Below are 19,774 nucleotides of genomic sequence, written 5' to 3'. Positions count from 1 at the left end.
TCAGTGTTTCAGTGTTTGGGTGTCAATCTGAGGACAGTGTAATTTGCGGACATGTATTTAAAGGGATAAAAATCAAACATACAATCAACATCATGGTGTTTGGAGTGATCACGTGTGATGGTGATATTATGCCTCCATTCATATTCCCACATGGTTTCACACTCAACACGGAGCCTACATCAAGTGCCTGGAGGAGGTAGTGCTGCCCTAGGTAAAAGAGGGTGACTTGTGTCGGAAATTAATTAGCACTTCTCAAATTTCTACATTTTCTTACATTTTCTTAATTTAATTAACTTATTATCAGAAACGAACTCGTTTTTAATCAAAAATTTATTAAAACATATCCCAGCACACCACATAATTGTTATTAATCGTGAAATTTAGTCAATATCTTGTTGCGCTTCCTTTGGCAGCAATGACAGCTGCTACGCGGGTCGGCATGCTGTCTATGTGTGCCTGCAGGTACTGTGCAGGGATGGCCCCTCATGCAGCAAGAAGTTCCCCAAACAGCTCGTGTCGGTTCCTGTATTGCTGCACATTCAAATCCCTACCCAATCGACTCCAGAGGTTCTCAATAGGGTTCAGGTCAGGTGACTGGCCAGCACGTACTCCTCGCCACCAAAGAGGTATCCCGTACTATCTCAACGTACTTTGCTGCGTTGATGTTGCCTTCGACAGCATATAGCCGCCCAACACCACTGTAGCTGAACGCCCCTCACACCATCAGACCACCCCCACCATGCTTCATGGTGAGCAAATCAAGGGTGCTAATTAATTTCTGACGGTAGTGTATGTCTGTCAACAGGACTCTACACCATGTCAAACAAGCTGGAGAATCCAGTCGTGAGCTCTCAGACAATTTTTGCATCCACATAACTCCTAACATCTGGCCACCTAACTCCCCAGACCGCAACCCCCTTGATTATTATGTGTGGGGTACAATTGAGCGAGAGACCAACAAACCTCCTTGTAACCCCAAAGATGAACTGAAGGCAAGGATTATGGCACACCACTCCAAACATCTGGCCACCTAACTCCCCAGACGTCAGCCCTCGTGAACAGACGTGCATTGGTAGACTCTGATAATTACACCGACTTAGCCGCAGATGACATCAAACCACTTCAGCCAACGAACGAGAAGCTGTACAACAGATTCGGCTGTCGTTTTCCCATCAGATATACGTACACCATCGCAATTAATAAACAAACTGCTGTCTTTCACCGATAACCTGACTTCGTCTGTTATATCTAACTAAATTGTATGTGACGGGATCGGATCGACACCCTTTCAGTGATACCAATACCAGATCCTGTTACAATAATCCTTGATTATTATATGTGGGGTGCAGTTGAGTGAGAGACCAACAAACCTCCTTGTAACCCCAAAGATGAACTGAAGGCAAGGATTATGGCAGTATTAACCAACTTAAACAAGGAGACCATCCAGAAGAGCTGCAGAATTTCCTGAAGTCATTTGGAGGCCATGGTTGAAGCCAATGGCGATTTTATTGAATAAATTTACTCTCTTTACTCTTTTACTTGTTTCAGGCATTTGTCTGCGGCCATGCTGGAGCACCGCCTTTAGTCGAGCAAACGACCCCGGGACTTATTCTTTGTAAGCCCAGTACTTATTCTATCGGTCTCTTTTTGCCGAACCGCTAAGTAACGGGGACGTAAACACACCAGCATCGGTTGTCGAGCAATGCTAAGGGGACAAACACAGACACACAAACACACACATACATATACATATATATACATATATACGACAGGCTTCTTTCAGTTTCCGTCTACCAAATCCACTCACAAGGCTTTGGTCGGCCCGGGGCTATAGTAGAAGACACTTGCCCAAGGTGCCACGCAGTGGGACTGAACCCGGAACCATGCGGTTGGTAAACAAGCTACTTACCACACAGCCACTCCTGCGTACATACTCTTTAGTATTTCAAAATATTTTTCTGTAATTTTGGTAAATATATCTGTTGAAATGAGATGTTAGACCCTTTATTTCACGTTGCTCCATTCCACTCAGCTGGCAAAAATGAGTTGTACCAGTAATTCAAAAAGGGCCAGCCTTGTCACGCTCTGTGTCATGCTGAATCTCTTTAAGAACTGTGTTAAGTGTATACATGTCTGTAGTATACTCAGCCACTTGCATGTTAATTTCATGGGCAGGCGTTCCATTGATTGGATCAACTGGAAACGTTGTCATCATAACTGATGAAGTGCCAGTTTAAGAGAAGGCACATGGCTTAGTGGTTAGGGGTACTTGGCTAACAATCCTAAGGCTGTGAGTTCAAATCCTGGTGTCACGTTGCGTCCTTGAGCAAGACACTTTATGTCATGTTGCTCCAGTCCACTCAGCTAGCAAAAATGAGTAGTACCAGTAATTCAAAAAGGGCCAGCCTTGTCACGCTCTGTGTCACGCTTAATCTCTAAGAACTGTGTTAAGTGTATACAGACGCAGGAGTGGCTGTGTGGTAAGTAGCTTGCTAACCAACCACATGGTTCTGGGTTCAGTCCCACTGCGTGGCATCTTGGGCAAGTGTTTTCTGCTATAGCCTCGGGCCGACCAATGCCTTGTGAGTGGATTTGGTAGACGGAAACTGAAAGAAGCCTGTCGTATATTTGTATATATATACATATATATATATATATATATGTATATATATATATATATACATGTATGTGTGTGTATATGTTTGTGTGTCTGTGTTTGTCCCCCTAGCATTGCTTGACAACCGATGCTGGTGTGTTTACGTCTCCGTCACTTAGCAGTTCGGCAAAAGAGACCGATAGAATAAGTATTGGGCTTACAAAAAAGAATAAGTCCCAGGGTCGATTTGCTGGACTAAAGGCGGTGCTCCAGCATGGCCGCAGTCAAATGACTGAAACAAGTAAAAGAGAGTAAAAGAGAGATGTCTGTGGAATACTCAACCACTTGCATGTAAATTTCACGAGCAGGCTGTTCCATTGATTGGATCGACTGGAACCCTTGTCGGTGCAACCAATGCTCTGCCAGTACATGTACATCGTACACACGACCGAGAACACCTTTCATTCCTGTTTATTTCTACCTGACATTCTGCCCTATATCTAACAGGTCTTTGCAGCAATGACGGCCACCTTTTTCACCAATCTCTTCCTGAGCGCCGCTGTCGGACATTTTACTCAGCTTTCATCGCCTGGTTTAGTTCGATTTGATATCTTTCAGGTAAGAGCCTTTTCAATCTATCTTCCTGTCTATTTTTCTGCCTGTCTATCTATCTATTTATCTATCTATCTAATCTATTTATCTGTCTGTCTATCTATCTAATCTATCTATCTATCTATCACTATCTATCTATCTATCTATCTATCACTATCTATCTATCTCTATCTATCTAATCTATTTATCTGTCTGTCTATCTATCTAATCTATCTATCTATCACTATCTATCTATCTATCTATCTATCTATCACTATCTATCTATCTCTATCTATCTAATCTATTTATCTGTCTGTCTATCTAATATATCTATCTATCTATCTATCTATCTATCTATCTATCACTATCTATCTATCTCTATCTATCTAATCTATTTATCTGTCTGTCTATCTATCTATCTATCTATCTATTTATCTATATCTATCTATCTATCTATTTATCTATATCTATCTATCTATTTATTTATCTATATCTATCTATCTATTTATCTATATCTATCTATCTATCTATCTATCTATCTATCTATATCTACCTACCTATCTATCTATCTATCTATCTATCTATCTATCTATCTATCTATCTATCTATCCATTCATCAATATACAAAGAACAAATACAGAAATTATACAATCAGAAAAACATCCTGATGAAGGGAGTGTCAGTTTTAGAAATATGAAATATATCATTACTTGGCATGTCTTTGAAACGGCCTATAGATAGAATTTAAAAATTTTAGTATTATTTTCATGGTATTTTAATACTCCCTTTTAATGTTTTATCATCTCAAATTTTTATTACACCAATGTATTATAACTTTTAAATGTAAATTCATTGTGTTTTATGCATCACAACGATAATTATCTATTTATGTGTATTTTTATATTTATGAATTTGGAATTTTACTATCCGTCTTATAGATGTAGAAGGATATATGTATATATTTGATTTTCGAATGTGATTATTAAATATGTTCCTCTCGTTTCCACTTGCATTGCCCCCATTGGAATTATCGAGTGGAATATAATTTACTTGGAGCACTACAACTCCAGTCTGTGTTTTATTTGCAAGTATTGTTCACACTAGCAAACTCATAATAAAGCAGTGTATTTAATATATATATATATATATTGCGTCTCACGTTTGATCTTTGACTTCTGGCCGAAATCAGATCGCCATGTTGATTCGCTAGCCTCTGCACGCATATATTTTTTCTCTCCTTCTTTCTGTGTTTTTTTTCTCTGTGTATCTTTCTGTTGAAGAGCTTAGGCTCGAAACGTTAAAGACTTGTTTTATTTATATTTCCTGAGCGCCATACTAATACAATTGTTTGTTTGTATTCCACCTGCTTTCGTCTTTTGTTTATTTCCGTAAACCTGCCTTCGTCTTTTGTCTATTTTCATAATGCTTCCCGTTATATATATATATATATATACATACATACATACATACATACATACATATATATATGTGTGTGTGTGTATATATAGATACATATATATATATAAAGTTAATCCAAACAAGAAAACAAAAAAAACAACAACGCAAGGACGTGGAACAAATAAAGTATTATTGGATGCTCAGGAAAGAAGGGAAGAAGAAGGGTCTAACGTTTCAAGCGGAGCTCTTCGTCGGAAACATAGAAGAAGGAAAGATCCCGAGAAGGGAAGACAGAGGAAAAAAAAATCGCCAACGGTACACACAAGGTCACATACTGAAAGACGGAATATATATATATACACAATATACATGTTTTGCTCCTTGTTTTTTCTGTATCCCTTTCTGTAGAAGAGCGTAGGCCCGAAACGTAAAAGACTTTTTCTATTCCTGAGCGTTATACTAATACATCTGTTTGTTTTGTACACCACCTGTCTTCGTCTTTTGTTTTTTTCGTAATCTCTCCTTACAAGGCAAAATAGTTTTATATATATATATATATATCATCATCATCATCATCGTTTAGCATCCGTTTTCCATGCTAGCATGGGTTGGACGGTTCTACTGGGGTCTGTGAAGCCAGAAGGCTTCATCAGGCCCAGTCAAATCTGGCAGTGTTTCTACGGCTGGATGCCCTTCCTAACGCCAACCACTCCGTGAGTGTAGTGGGTGCTTTTTACGTGCCACCCGCACAGGTGCCAGACAGAGCTGGCAAACGGCCACGAACGGATGGTGCTTTTTATGTGCCACCGGCACGAGGGCCAGGCGAGGCTGGCAACGGACACGAAACGGGGCGGTGCTGGCAACGGTCGCGAAATGGAAGGTTCTCTTACATGCCACCGGCACTGGTAAAACATCTGCAATTTCCATTGATCGATTTCGATTCTGATCCTCACTTGCCTCAATGGGTCTTCACAAGTAGAGTTTCGACATGCCACCGGCACAGGTAACACATCTGCAATTTCCATTGATCGATTTCGATTCTGATCCTCACTTGCCTCAACAGGTCTTCACAAGTAGAGTTTTGTGTCCCAAGAAGGGAAGGTATGCATACGTAGGCTGGCTCCATCCCATGTAGAAGGCCACGGGTTATGGACTCACTTGTCCTCCTGGGTCTTCTTGCGCACAGCACACTTCCAGAGGTCTCGGTCTCTAGTCATTTCCTCTAGTCACCACCTCGTCCCAGGTTTTCCTGAGTCTGCCTCTTCCATAGGTTCCCTCAACCGCTAGGGTGTGGCACTTTTTCACACAACTATCTTCATCCATTCTCGCCACATGACCATACCAGCGCAGACGTCTCTCTTGCACACCACAACTGATGCTTCTTAGGTCCAGCTTTTCTCTCAAGGTACTTACACTCTGCCGAGTATGAGTACTGACATTACACATCCATCGGAGCATACTGGCTTCATTTCTTGCAAGCTTACGCATATCCTCAGCAGTCACGGCCCATGTTTCACTGCCATGTAGCATGGCTGTTCGTACACACGCATCATACAGTCTGCCTTTCACTCTGTGCAAGAGGCCTTTTGTCACCAGCAGAGGTAAGAGCTCTCTGAACTTTCCCCAAGCTATTCTTACTCTAGCAGTTACACTTTCAGCACACCCACCCCCGCTGCTGACTTGGTCACCTAGGTAACGGAAACTATCAACTATTTCTAGTTTTTCTCCCTGGAAAGTGACGGAAGTTGGTCTCAGAGCATTTTCAGTGTTTATTGTTCCTGAGCATCTGCCACATACAAAAACCATCTTCCTAGTTAGCCTTCCTTTGACATTGCTGCACCTCTTATGTGTCCATAGCTTACACTTGGTGCATCTTATAGAGTTTCTACCTACACCTTTTCTACAGATCGAACAGGGCCATCTACGTGAGGGTGTTTGTGATTTGTCTACCTTCCTACTGATTACGACGTTGGTTTTAGCTAGATTGACTCTGAGGCCCTTCGATTCTAATCCTTGTTTCCACACCTGAAACTTCTCCTCCAGTTCTGATAGCGACTCAGCAATTAGAGCAAGGTCATCAGCATAGAGGAGCTCCCAAGGGCATCCTGTCTTGAATTCCTCCGTTATTGCCTGGAGGACTATGATAAATAGGAGGGGGCTGAGTACTGAGCCTTGGTGGACCCCTACCTCTACCTGGAATTCTTCACTGTACTCGTTTCCAACCCTCACCCTACTAGCAGCGTCCCTATACATGGCCCGCACAGCTCTCACTAACCATTCATCTATATACACACACAACTCGCAAATTTACAAGAGATTACAACATGCCATATTAGTACACCAATTTACAAGGTACATTATATAATAGAGTATAACACATCACATTATGGGGTATATTATACAGCAGTGTACACCATATCTCTTATCCTTGATTTCCATATCTTTCGTTTGTATTGTATTTTCTTTTCTATGCTTTTTTTGTTTTACATATTTTTTCCCATTATTAAATCTTGTCATTTGTTCTTTGTTTTCTTTCCTCCCACAGGAAGACATGGCCTTTGACCTCGTAGAGTTTCCAATATTTGTACTGATGGGAATCGTAGGTGAGTTCTAGCATCACTTTCTCTTGCTTATCTCCTCCTCCCGTCCTCTACATTATCCTCCCCTGCACCTCCTGCTACTGCTCCGCCTCATACTCTTGCTCCTCCTCCTGCTGCTCTGCCTCATACTTTTGCTCGTCCTCCTCCTGCTCTGCCTCATGCTCTTGCTCCTCCTACTCCTGCTCTTCCTCATGCACTTGCTTCTCCTCCTGCTCTGCCTCATTCTCTTGCTCCTCCTCCTGCTGCTCTGCCTCATTCTCTTGCCCCTCCTCCTGCTGCTCAGCCACATGCTTTTGCTCCTCCTCCTGCTCTGCCTCATGCTCTTGCTCTTCCTCCTACTGCTCTGCCTCATACTCTTGCTCCTCCTACTCCTGCTCCTCCTGCTGCTGTGCCTCATTCTTTTGCTCCTCCGCCTCATGCCCTTGCTCCTCCTCCTGCTGCACCGCTACATGCTCTTACTCCTGCTCCTCCGCCTCATGCCCTTGCTCTTCCTCCTGCTGCACCGCTACATGCTCTTACTCCTGCTCCTCCGCCTCATGCCCTTGCTCTTCCACCTGCTGCACCGCTACATGCTCTTGCTCCTCCTCCTCCTTATCTTTTCCCTTCTTCATCTTCTCTCCATGCCTCCTCCCCCACCCTCTTGCTGCCTCTTCCTTCTTCTTCTGCCCTTCTACCTCCTTCTACCTCTCTCCTCATTACCACCAACAACACAACCACTGCTGCCACTGCCTCCTCCTCCACCACCACCACCACCACCACCACCACCAGCAGCAGCAGCAAGCTTTCCAGGAGTTACCAGCCCTGCTAGACATAGCAGTCACATCTACACCTACATTTGTTTATTTACATACTCTCTCTTATTACTTGCTGATTTTTTTGTCTTTTTCAGGTGGATTGGTCGGTGCCTTGTTTGTTATCATAAACTACAAACTTACAGTGTTCCGATATCGGTAAGGTCCCATTGTACCTTATTCTGCTGCTTATTTATTCCATTCCATACAGGATTTAAACAAATTTACATAATACAGTTCTATATTTAAGAGATGAGGAATTATGTACATTATTTACATTATTTACATTCAATAGATATTTGTCCTCATCTTGTTTGTTGTTAACACAACGTTTCGGCTGATATACCTTCCAGCCTTCATCAGGTGTCTTGGGGAAATTTCGAACCTGGGTTCTCATTCCTAAGGTATTTTTTGATGTTATTATTGTTTGTTAAATGGACAAAACCCTTTGTAACCTTTCATCCTGTTTTGTCCCTTTACATGATAACTGATTTTTGTCAGCCCATGTGGCCAACAAAAGAATGAATTATTATCATTATTCCAGTTCTATATTAAGAGATGAGGAAGTTTGTACATTATTTACATCCGACGGATATTTGTCCTCATTTTGTTTGTTGTCAACACATGTTAACAACAAACATGATGAGGACAAATATCCATCGAATGTAAATATTGTAAATAATGTAAATAAATTTACATTGGCTGTGTGGTAAGTAGCTTGCTAACCAACCACATGGTTCCGGGTTCAGTCCCACTGCGTGGCATCTTGGGCAAGTGTCTTCTGCTATAGCCCCGGGCCAACCAATGCTTTGGGAGGGGTTTGGTAGACGGAAACTGAAAGAAGCCTGTCGTATATATGTATATATATATATAGGTGCAGGAGTGGCTGTGTGGTAAGTAGCTTGCTTACCAACCACATGGTTCCGGGTTCAGTCCCACTGCGTGGCATCTTGGGCAAGTGTCTTCTGCTATAGCCCCGGGCGGACCAATGCCTTGTGAGTGGTAGACGGGAACTGAAAGAAGCCTGTCGTATATATATATATATATATATATATAAGTGTGTGTGTGTATATGTTTGTCCCTCTAGCATTTAATTCATTTACTGTATTATATGGGCAAAGGTAAAATGATTTACCACAAATTACTAATACAAAATAAGAAAATGGAGAAATACATCCCAATCAAATATCAATTACCAGATAATACTCAATCACATACTTTATTAAACCACCACATAAGAAACTTTTATGTGGTGGTATAATAAAGTATATGATTGGGTATTATCTGGTAATTGATATTTGATTGGGATGTATTTCTCCATTTTCTTATTTGTATATATGTATATATATATATATATATATATATATATATGTGTGTGTGTGTGTATATATATATGTATATATGTATATATATATATATATATAAATATATATATATACACACACACACACATCATATACAGACACATAAATATAAATATATGCATGTATGTATGTATGTGTATGTATACTTAAGAGCCATCTGTCTTTGCAGGTATATTCGTAGGAAATGGATGATGGTTGCCGAGACTGCTCTGGTTGCTATGGCGACGGCAGGTGTTGGTTTCGTCTTCATCTACACCATTAACGACTGCACTGACATAGAGCCTTACGACCACCACCATGCCATTGTGGCGAAGGTAAGCACCACCACCATCACCTTCTTCGTCTTCATCATCATCATCATCATCATCATCACCGCCACAGAAATTTATCAGCATCATCTTCATCACAAACACTACCACCACCATCGACGTTAACGCCAGTACCATTGACATCATCATTATCATCACGCCACCAAAACCACCATTACTGTCACCACCACCACCATCACCACCACCATCAACAGCAGTACCATCACTATCAACATCATCACCATCATCATCACGCCACCAAAACCACCATTACTGTCACCACCACCACCACCACCACCACCACCATCACCACCACCACAACCACCGTCAACAGCAGTACCATCACTATCAACATCATCATCATCCTAATAATCATTATCACCACCATTATCATCATTACCATCGCCACCACAATTATCATTACAACCACCATCACCACTATCACCACCACCACCACCACCTCTACTATTACCATCATGACCATGCTCATCATCATCACTATAATCATCACCTCTAGCAGCTATTTTTAAACCTTTCCTCCCTCTCTCTGTCTCCTTCTACTCTCTCTCTCTCTCTCTCTCTCTCTCTCTCTCCTGTCTTTCTCTTTGTCATTCCTTCTGCTCCCAACCCCAAGTAACCTCTTCCATAGCAAAACTCTTTCGCCATCTTTCATCTTGCTTCACTCATTTATGCTGCGGCCATGCTGGGGCACCACCTTGAAGGATTGCAGTCAAACAAATTGACTCAATTACTTACTATCTTTTTTCTAACTCTAGTACTTGTCCTCTTGGTCTCTTTTGCCAAACTGCTAAGTTACAGGGACATAAACAAACCAGCACCTGTTGCTAAGTGGTGGATGGAAGAAAGGAAAATGCAAAGACACACAGATATAAACACATATATATAAATACAACAGGCCTTTTCCACTTTCCATCGACCAGATCCACTCACAAGGTTTTGGTCGGCCCAGGGCTATAGTAGAAGACACTTGCCCAAGGTGCCTTGCGGTGGGATTGAACAAAGAACCATATGGTTGGGAAGAAAAGCTCTTACCACATGGCCAGGTGTTTATATATATATATATATATATATATTTTGTTATATTTCGGAATGGTCATTTTGCCAGTTTAGCCAATAAAAACACACGCACTATATATTTGGTGTTACTTTGCTTCAGTGTTATTTATTTTTTTAAGATTAATGTAAAAAAATAAATAACACTGAAGCAAAGTAATAGCAAATATATAGTGCGTGTGTTTTATTGGCTAAACTGGCAAAATGACCATTCCGAAATATAACAATATCTGTTTCAACACATGACTTCACATAAAAAATCTTGCACAACAAATATTTAAACGTGTGTATATATATATATATATATATATATATTATATATATATATATATATATATATACATATATATACATATACATACATACATATATATATATATATGTGATAGCACATGGCTTAGTGGTTAGAGTGTCAGGCTCACAACCATGAGGTAGCAAGTTCAATTCCTGGACAAGGCTGTGTGTTGTGTTCTTGAGGAAGACACTTTGTTTCACCTTGGTCCAATCCACTCAGCTTGCGAAAATGCATAGTACCTGTATTTCAAAGGGTCAGCCTTGCCCCATTCTGTGTCTCCCTGAGAACTATGTTAAGGATACACGTGTCTGTAGAGCGCTCAGCCACTTGTGCATTAATTTCATAAGCAAGCTGTTCTGTTGATCAGATCAACTTGGACCCTCATCATCGGAACTGATGGAGTGCTCCTTTTATATATATATATATATATACCTTCGAAACATGCATTGAGTCGAACCAGGGGCAGCTGATGAAGGGGAATATTCCTTGTATTGTTTGTCTTGTACTCTGCTTTTTCGTTGTTAAAAAAAAGTCCGTTTCCTTGTTTGATTTTATATTTTCATTTCTCGTTGTGTTCTACACTTATTTGTGGTGTCCTGTACTCATATATGCATGTATATATACATATAGATGTAGGCATGTACATATATGTATGTATGTATGCATATGTTTTATTGTTAAATTGTTATTATACGACTGAGCACCTCGCGTCGTTTCTTATCCTCCAAGTAAGTTTTTATTATATATATATATATATATATACCAATTAAGGACTGAACACGAAAAGTGGACAGTCAACATGCTAGATATAGATGTCAAATCGCCATTCACCACAAAAGATTATGTTCTCAGATCAAACTGAGTTTGATCTGAGAACATAATCTTTTGTGGTGAATGGCGATTTGACGTCTATATCTAGCATGTTGACTGTCCACTTTTCGTGTTCAGTCCTTAATTGGTATATATAAATATTTTAATCTTCGGATTCTTTTTTAATATGCTAGACCACTGGTCTTAATTGATAAATATCAATTTCTACCCTTAATTAATTTTATATATATATATATATATATAAGTGAATTTAGAGGGACACATTACTTGGGCAGATACTGTAAAGCTCTGTAAGTTCCAGTTAATGGCTAACCACAAGGATCAGTATTTAACATCTGTGACTAGTTGTTAGTCACTACATGAATTCTTCTGATAGGTTACTTTGTGTTCTCTTCGCTGGACAGTAAAAACTGTCTGGAGCATATATTAATACTAGTTTAAAAGCCGTACTCCATGCAGGCTCTTACACTATCTCCTGCTGAGGGCTAATTGGGCCAACAGCCCGAAACTAAAGAGATCTAAATAGCATGGCTGTAATGGAGTGGAAGCACTCCGTCGGTTACGACGTCGAGGGTTCCGGTTGATCCGAATCAACGGAACAGCCTGCTCGTGAAATTAACGTGTAAGTGGCTGAGCACTCCACAGACACGTGTACCCTTAACGCAGTTCTCGGGGATATTCAGCGTGACACAGAGAGTGACAAGGCCGGCCCCTTGAAATACAGGTACAACAGAAACAGGAAGTAAGAGTGAGAGAAGGTTGTGGTGAAAGAGTACAGCAGGGATCACCACCATCCCCTGCTGGAGCCTCGTAGAGCTTTAGGTGTTTTCGCTCAATAAACACTCACAACGCCCGGTCTGGGAATCAAAACCGCGATCCTATGACCACGAGTCCGCTGCCCTAACCACTGGGCCATTGCGCCTCCACTGCTGGACAGTAAAAACTGTCTGGAGTATATATTAATACTAGTTTAAAAGCCGTACTCCATGCAGGCTCTTACACTATCTCCTGCTGAGGGCTAATTGGGCCTACAACCCAAAACTAAAGGGATCTAAATAGCATGGCTGTAATACGTCTATAAGGATTATATGGTTTGGTGGTGTTGGATCAGAGGTTAAGGACGGATGAGAATTAATTTCGTAATGCAATCATTCTATTGTTCCAGTCCCAGGTTGAATTTCCAACTGTTGGCCAATTTGTTCCAAAGTTCTTATCTCAATGTAAAATGAATGAAGCAAATGTCATTTATCTGCCCCTTGCTATCTGACAAACACCAAGCAAGATGGCATGAATCAGCCAAGCTTTACCTGCTAGAAATAGCAACTCAAATGATCTTAGATCCTAATTCTGGATGTTCAAGGACCAAATGAAGGGAAGATTTTCAACCCTGGGGTCATCCTGATTCCAAAACAGATATAATATGTCTATGGAGAACGAATGTAGACTGAGACACAGGGATCCCAGTTGGATAGACAGAATTTCATTTGTATTAATATAGATTAATAATAGTAAAGAGTATGGAGACTTGAACATTCACAATATATATATATATATGGGCGCAGGAGTGGCTGTGTGGTAAGTAGCTTGTTAACCAACCACATGGTTCCGGGTTCAGTCCCACTGCGTGGCACCTTGGGCAAGTGTCTTCTACTATAGCCTCGGGCCGACCAAACCCTTGTGAGTGGATTTGGTAGACGGAAACTGAAAGAAGCCCATCGTATATATATATATATGTGTGTGTGTATGTGTATGTGTTTGTGTGTCTGTGTTTGTCCCCCTAGCATTGCTTGACAACCGATGCTGGTGTGTTTACGTCCCTGTCACTTAGCGGTTCAGCAAAAGAGACCGATAGAATAAGTACTGGGCTTACAAAGAATAAGTCCCGGGTCGAGTTGCTCGACTAAAGGCGGTGCTCCAGCATGGCCACAGTCAAATGACTTAAAGAAGTAAAAGAGTATATATATATATATATATATATATATATATATATATATAGTACAGATAAAGGTTGAAATATAATTAACTTAATAAAATCAACAAATTTCACCAAGTAGTATTTCGGTATGGAAAAGGACCATATTCGGTAAAATTGTATCTAATTATAACAATGAGGGTCTTTGCAACAAGTTGCTAGACCACATACCGAAAGTATTAGAAATAGCAGTCAGAGGACTGTTATTTCTGTTGTCGATGGGGACATATTTTTGTAGTAAAAGAAATAACAATCCGCTGGCTGCTATTTCTAATACTATTGGTATGTGGTCTAGCAACTTTTTGCAAAGACCCTCATTGTTATAATTATATATATATATACATCACGTGATCACGTGACCAACCAGACCATCAGATGTTGTTACACATCGCTGGTCACAATGCGTTCGCATTGTTTTAGCCTTCGAATGACGCCACCCCACTGACTAAGCGAGCAGGCCAACAAGAAAGAGTGGGAGAAAGAGTGGTGAAAGAGTACAGCAGGGATCGCCACCACCCCCTGCCGGAGCCTCATGGAGCTTTTAGGTGTTTTCGCTCAATAAACACTCACAACGCCCGATCTGGGAATCGAAACCGCGATCCTCCGACTGCGAGCCCGCTGCCCTAACCACTGGGCCATTGCGCCTCCACACACACACACATATATATATATATATGTATGTATATATATATATATATATATAATTGCTTTCTTTTAGTAACTACTAGCAGCATAGCCCGGCGTCGCCCGGGTATGTAAGGCGTTCCCTAGACAGTCTGTGGTTTGTGTTTAATACACAAATCGGTTTGCTATGTGTGCCACATATGATTTAATTAACCGATTTTTTCCAGTAATAAAGTATCCTATTGGAATAAAAAGGGTCATATAGCTCCTTGGAGCAGACATAATGCTCGCTGTGAATTAAAAAAAAAATTCCTGCCAATTTGTGAAAGATATTGTTGAAAATATGTCATCTTGAATTTGAACGCGATTTCCCAAAATGGCATGATTTTATCGATTTTTTTCTGATGGTAAGGTATTGCATGGAAAACTAACGTCAGAATTAAGTTTCTTAGGGTAACATTAAGCTTCACCATGAGTTTGGTGAAATTCGATTGCAAGTTGCGAAAACTACAACAGAAAATGTGTTGCAGAAAATGTGTTAGATTGTCGACCCCATGTCGAATTTATCGATTTTTTTCAGAACTGGAGGAACTTTCAAAATTTTCCTTGCGTTAGTTTTGAATTATGACATTGGGCCATGTGTGTCAAGTTTCATCAGAATCGGTTGAAAGCCGTGGTCAGGGTGAGGGTACAACCTGACAGACACACTGACAGACAAACTGCCGTTTATATAGAGATACATACCTAATAAATAAGTAGTTTTCTCCACTATATTATATATATATATATATATAATATATATATATATATATATAATATATTAGAATGGAGAAAACTTATTTATTTATAAATTCTTGTTGCAAGAAATTTCCTGTAATTTCAATTTCTGAAGTTTATTGGATATTTGAACTTCAAGTACTTCACAAATTTAGATATTTGTTGCTTTCACTGCAGAGTAGATTTAATAAACAATATTAATTCGTTACAGACGAAATTTTCCATTTTTATTTGCAACAGTCTCTCACTCTCTCTCCTCTATTTTCATTAGTGGTAACTTAATATATATTTATTTCAATGTTTTCATTTTCAGTTTTAATTCGCTATTTGCAAAACCTACAGCTTATTCTATATACGTAATATAAAAAGATTATTTATTGAATGGCGCAGGAGTGGCTGTGTGGTAAGTAGCTTGCTAACCAATCACATGGTTCCGGGTTCAGTTCCACTGCATGGCACCTTGGACAAGTGTCTTCTACTATAGCCTCGGGTCGACCAAAGCCTTGTGAGTGGATTTTAGGAAAAATAAATAAGTAAAGGCGCAGGAGTGGCTGTGTGGTAAGTAGCTTGCTTACCAACCACATGGTTCCGGGTTCAGTCCCACTGCGTGGCACCTTGGACAAGTGTCTTCTACTATAGCCTCAGGTCGACCAAAGCCTTGTGAGTGGATTTTAGGAAAAATAAATAAGTAAAGGCGCAGGAGTGGCTGTGTGGTAAGTAGCTTGCTTACCAACCACATGGTTCCGGGTTCAGTCCCACTGCGTGGCACCTTGGACAAGTGTCTTCTACTATAGCCTCGAGCCGACCAAAGCCTTGTGAGTGGATTTGGTAGATGGAAACTGTAAGAAGCCTGTCATATATATGTATATATATATATGTATGTGTGTGTGTGTGTGTGTGTGTGTGTGTGTGTGTGTCTGTGTTTGTCCCCCTAGTATTGCTTGACAACCGATGCTGGTGTGTTTACGTCCCCGTTACTTAGCGGTTCAGCAAAAGAGACCGATAGAATAAGTACTGGGCTTACAATGAATAAGTCCTCGGGTTGAGTTGCTCGATTAAAGGCGGTGCTCCAGCATGGCCGCAGTCAAATGACTGAAACAAGTAAAAGAGTAAAAGAGTAATGAATGATTGGATGCTATTAGACAAAATAGCTGTATAACTTTGAGGCTTATTTTTGATAAAAGGGAAATTTTTTGTTGTGTCTGGGTAGAGTCATTCTCTTTTAGTGCCTTATTATTTAACACACTCACCAGTAAAATTTTTCTTGCATCTTGCAACCTTTTCAATAGTCGTTCAATAGACTTTTGGAGGGGTTGCAAGATGCAATGAAAATTTTAGGAAAAATAAATAAGTAAATGAGTAGAAACTTTATCGGTGAGTGTGTTAAATAATAAGGCAGTAAAAGAGAATGACTCTCCCCAGACATAACAAAATATGCTTCAACACACGAACTCACATAAAGAATCTTGCAAACCAAATCCCAAACCGAAAGAAAATTTTTTGATATATTTACTCTTTTACCTGTTTCAGTCATTTGACTGCAGCCATGCTGGATCACCACCTTTAGTCGAGCAAATCGACCCCAGGACTTATTCTTTGTAAGCCCAGTACTTATTCTATCGGTCTCTTTTGCCGAACCGCTAAGTGACGGGGACGTAAATATACCAGCATCGGTTGTCAAGCATGCTAGAGGGACAAACACAGACACACAAACACACACACACACCACACCACATATATATATATATATATATATATATATATATATATATACATATATATAACATATATACGACAGGCTTCTTTCAGTTTCCGTCTACCAGATCCACTTACAAGGCATTGGTCGGCACGGGGCTATAGCAGAAGACACTTGCCCAACGTGCGACGCAGTGGGACTGAACCCGGAACCATGTGGTTGGTAAGCAAGCTACTTACCACACAGCCACTCCTTGTATGATTTAAACAAAAAAAATTAAGTAGTGATTTTGTTGGTGTGGCTGTTTGGAACGCTATAAGCCTTACAATAATAACAATGCGATCGCTGCTATTTCTAGCATGCTAAACGTATAAATTACTGAAAGAAATATTTACTAAGCAATTGAGATTTTTTTATAAATTGAAGTTTTCAGGAAAATTTACTTTCTGAACCTCCTTTTATTACTGGATATTTCAAGTTCACAAATTTAAATATTCGTTACAAGATAGTTTTTAATGAACTTTTATTTACATGATTTCATTCACTGTTTGCAATGTTCTCTCTCTCTCTCTCTCTCTCACTCATGCACACACACACTGTCTCTCTAATATAAACACATACATACACTGTCTCTGTAATATAAACATACACACACTCCAGGAGGGCGGTCTTTCTACTTGTATATATATATATATATATATGAAGGCAAGCACAGACACACATATGACAGTCTCCTTTCAGCTTTTATCCACCAGATCCATTATATCTTTATATATAAAACTGAAGTTGTGTGTGTGTCTGTCTACTCCGATATAGATTCCTAACTACTCCCACATTTTGCAGTGCAGTTTAACCAAAAGTGGGTATCTATCTTATAGTCGTGATTCATATCGAGCCCTTCTGGGTATTAGCGCACGTCTACGATGAGTCTACGATTTAAAAAAAAATTTACCATCGATTTTTCCCATTTTAATGCATTTTTTGCTCGGTTTATATAAGGGAAGTAACTCTCTAAAAATGCTTATATAGTTATTTCCCTTACAAGCCCGAGCAATGCCGGGCAATACTGCTAGTATATATATATATATATTTCTGCACATGTGTACACACACACAAAAATGTAAATATATATATAGCCCCTTGTGGGCAGTAAAAATATAAGAAACATTAGCGCACGGGGCGAACTGCTTGGCGGTATTCCATCTGCCGTTACATTCTGAGTTCAAATTCTGCCGAGGTCGACTTTGCCTTTCATCCTTTCGGGGTCGATAAATTAAGCACCATTTAAGCACTGTGGTCAATCTAATCGACTTAATCCCTTTGCTTGTCCCCTTTATGTTTAGCCCCTTGTGGGTAATAAAGAAATAAGAATATGTACCATTTTGCAAGTGGGGAGAGCTTTCGTCACTAGCTTTTGAGTATCTCGCACTGAGGACAGGTAACAACCCAGAAACTTAAGATCTGTGAGTATCACTAAGGCTATAGATGGGAGTGATGACCTCCCTTGCAAATTGCTGTATGGGCACAAAGTGGGTGAAATAGCCAGCTGAAAAAGATGTTTTCCTTGGGCTAAAACAACAGCTACATCGTCCTTTATAGGACTGTCACATTCTGTTGGCATATAAACATTACTCACTCTCTCTCGATATATCTATATATATAAAAGTGAGGATGTGTGAGAGTCTGTCTCCTACGATTTAGATTCCTAACTACTACCACATTTTGCGGTGCAGTTTAACCAAAACCGGGTATCTTATAGTCGTGATTCATATCGAGCCCTTCTGGGTATTAGCGCGCATCTACGATGAGTCTACGATTTAAAAAAAATTTACCATCATTTTTTCCCATTTTTAATGCATTTTGGCATATATAAGGGAAGTAACTCTCTAAAAATGTTATTAAATCTCAGAACGTAAAAAGCTACAGTAACACCCCCCCCTTGTGGTTAGCCATATTGAGATGGCTATTATACTTTACATCTCTAAAAATGCTTATATATATATATATATATATATATATATATATATGATTATTGAAGTAGATAAATGAATTATCTTATTACGGATAATTCAAAAGATAACCAATACCTGGGTAGCAAAAATCACAACAGAAAGGGCACGGTTAAATCTTTGTTCAGCTCCATTCTTTCCTATAATATGTATGTATGTATGTATGTATGTATGTATGTATGTATGTATGATGTATGTATGTATGTATGTATGTATGTTTAATACACACACAAACACACATATATATATATATATGTATGTATATCTGATGCTGTTTCCTATATAGGCACAAGTGTAATTCTTTCCCAAATAAACTGCACTTCATATTTGAGGCTCTGATGAAGCTCTTACTCAATTATGAGTCCACTGCTGCTCACAGCAGAAACTGCTGTAAGCCAATGAAATTCATAAGATAATCATTTATTCCTTTGTGATGCCTCTTTCTGTTGTGCGAAGTTTTATTTCATCCCTATTTTATTTATATCTTTCAGGTATTTTGCAAGGGAGATAACCAACATAACTCACTTACCTCATTATTCCTAACAACACCAGAATCTACATTAAAAGGCCTGCTGCATGACAAAATAGGTAAGCACTGGGCACATACTTAAAAATTTAAGAACATTTTTGTATGCAGTATCAATGTCTAAACTAAATTGTAAATTAAAAGATACTAATTTTATAAAAAAAAATTTTTTTAAATATCAGGTTAACACAGAACTAATGGAACAGAGTGTTTGTACAGCTGCTTTCACTGTCTTTAGGTTGTCAAACACACATAGTGCCTTTTATCTTTTACTTGATTCAGTCATTTGATCGCTTTCATGCTGGGGCACAGCCCGGAGGGG

General features: G+C 39.6%; 1 protein-coding gene across 1 annotated transcript in view; it reads left to right on the top strand.

The window, feature by feature from the left end:
* LOC115226018 (H(+)/Cl(-) exchange transporter 7-like) overlaps positions 1-19,774 on the top strand; it is a 100,444-nt gene that overhangs the window by 53,998 nt on the left and 26,672 nt on the right. The window contains exons 10-14 of the mRNA XM_036514803.1: positions 3,104-3,214; positions 7,131-7,188; positions 8,075-8,135; positions 9,510-9,654; positions 19,418-19,514. Of these exons, the coding sequence (XP_036370696.1) occupies positions 3,104-3,214; positions 7,131-7,188; positions 8,075-8,135; positions 9,510-9,654; positions 19,418-19,514 (472 nt within the window). The remainder of the gene's footprint in view (positions 1-3,103; positions 3,215-7,130; positions 7,189-8,074; positions 8,136-9,509; positions 9,655-19,417; positions 19,515-19,774) is intronic.

This window comes from Octopus sinensis, linkage group LG29 (genome assembly GCF_006345805.1).
Source record: "Octopus sinensis linkage group LG29, ASM634580v1, whole genome shotgun sequence".
Lineage (NCBI taxonomy): Eukaryota > Metazoa > Mollusca > Cephalopoda > Octopoda > Octopodidae > Octopus > Octopus sinensis.
The sequence above is the reverse complement of the archived record's forward strand: the minus strand, read 5'-3'. Positions and strand labels throughout refer to the sequence as shown.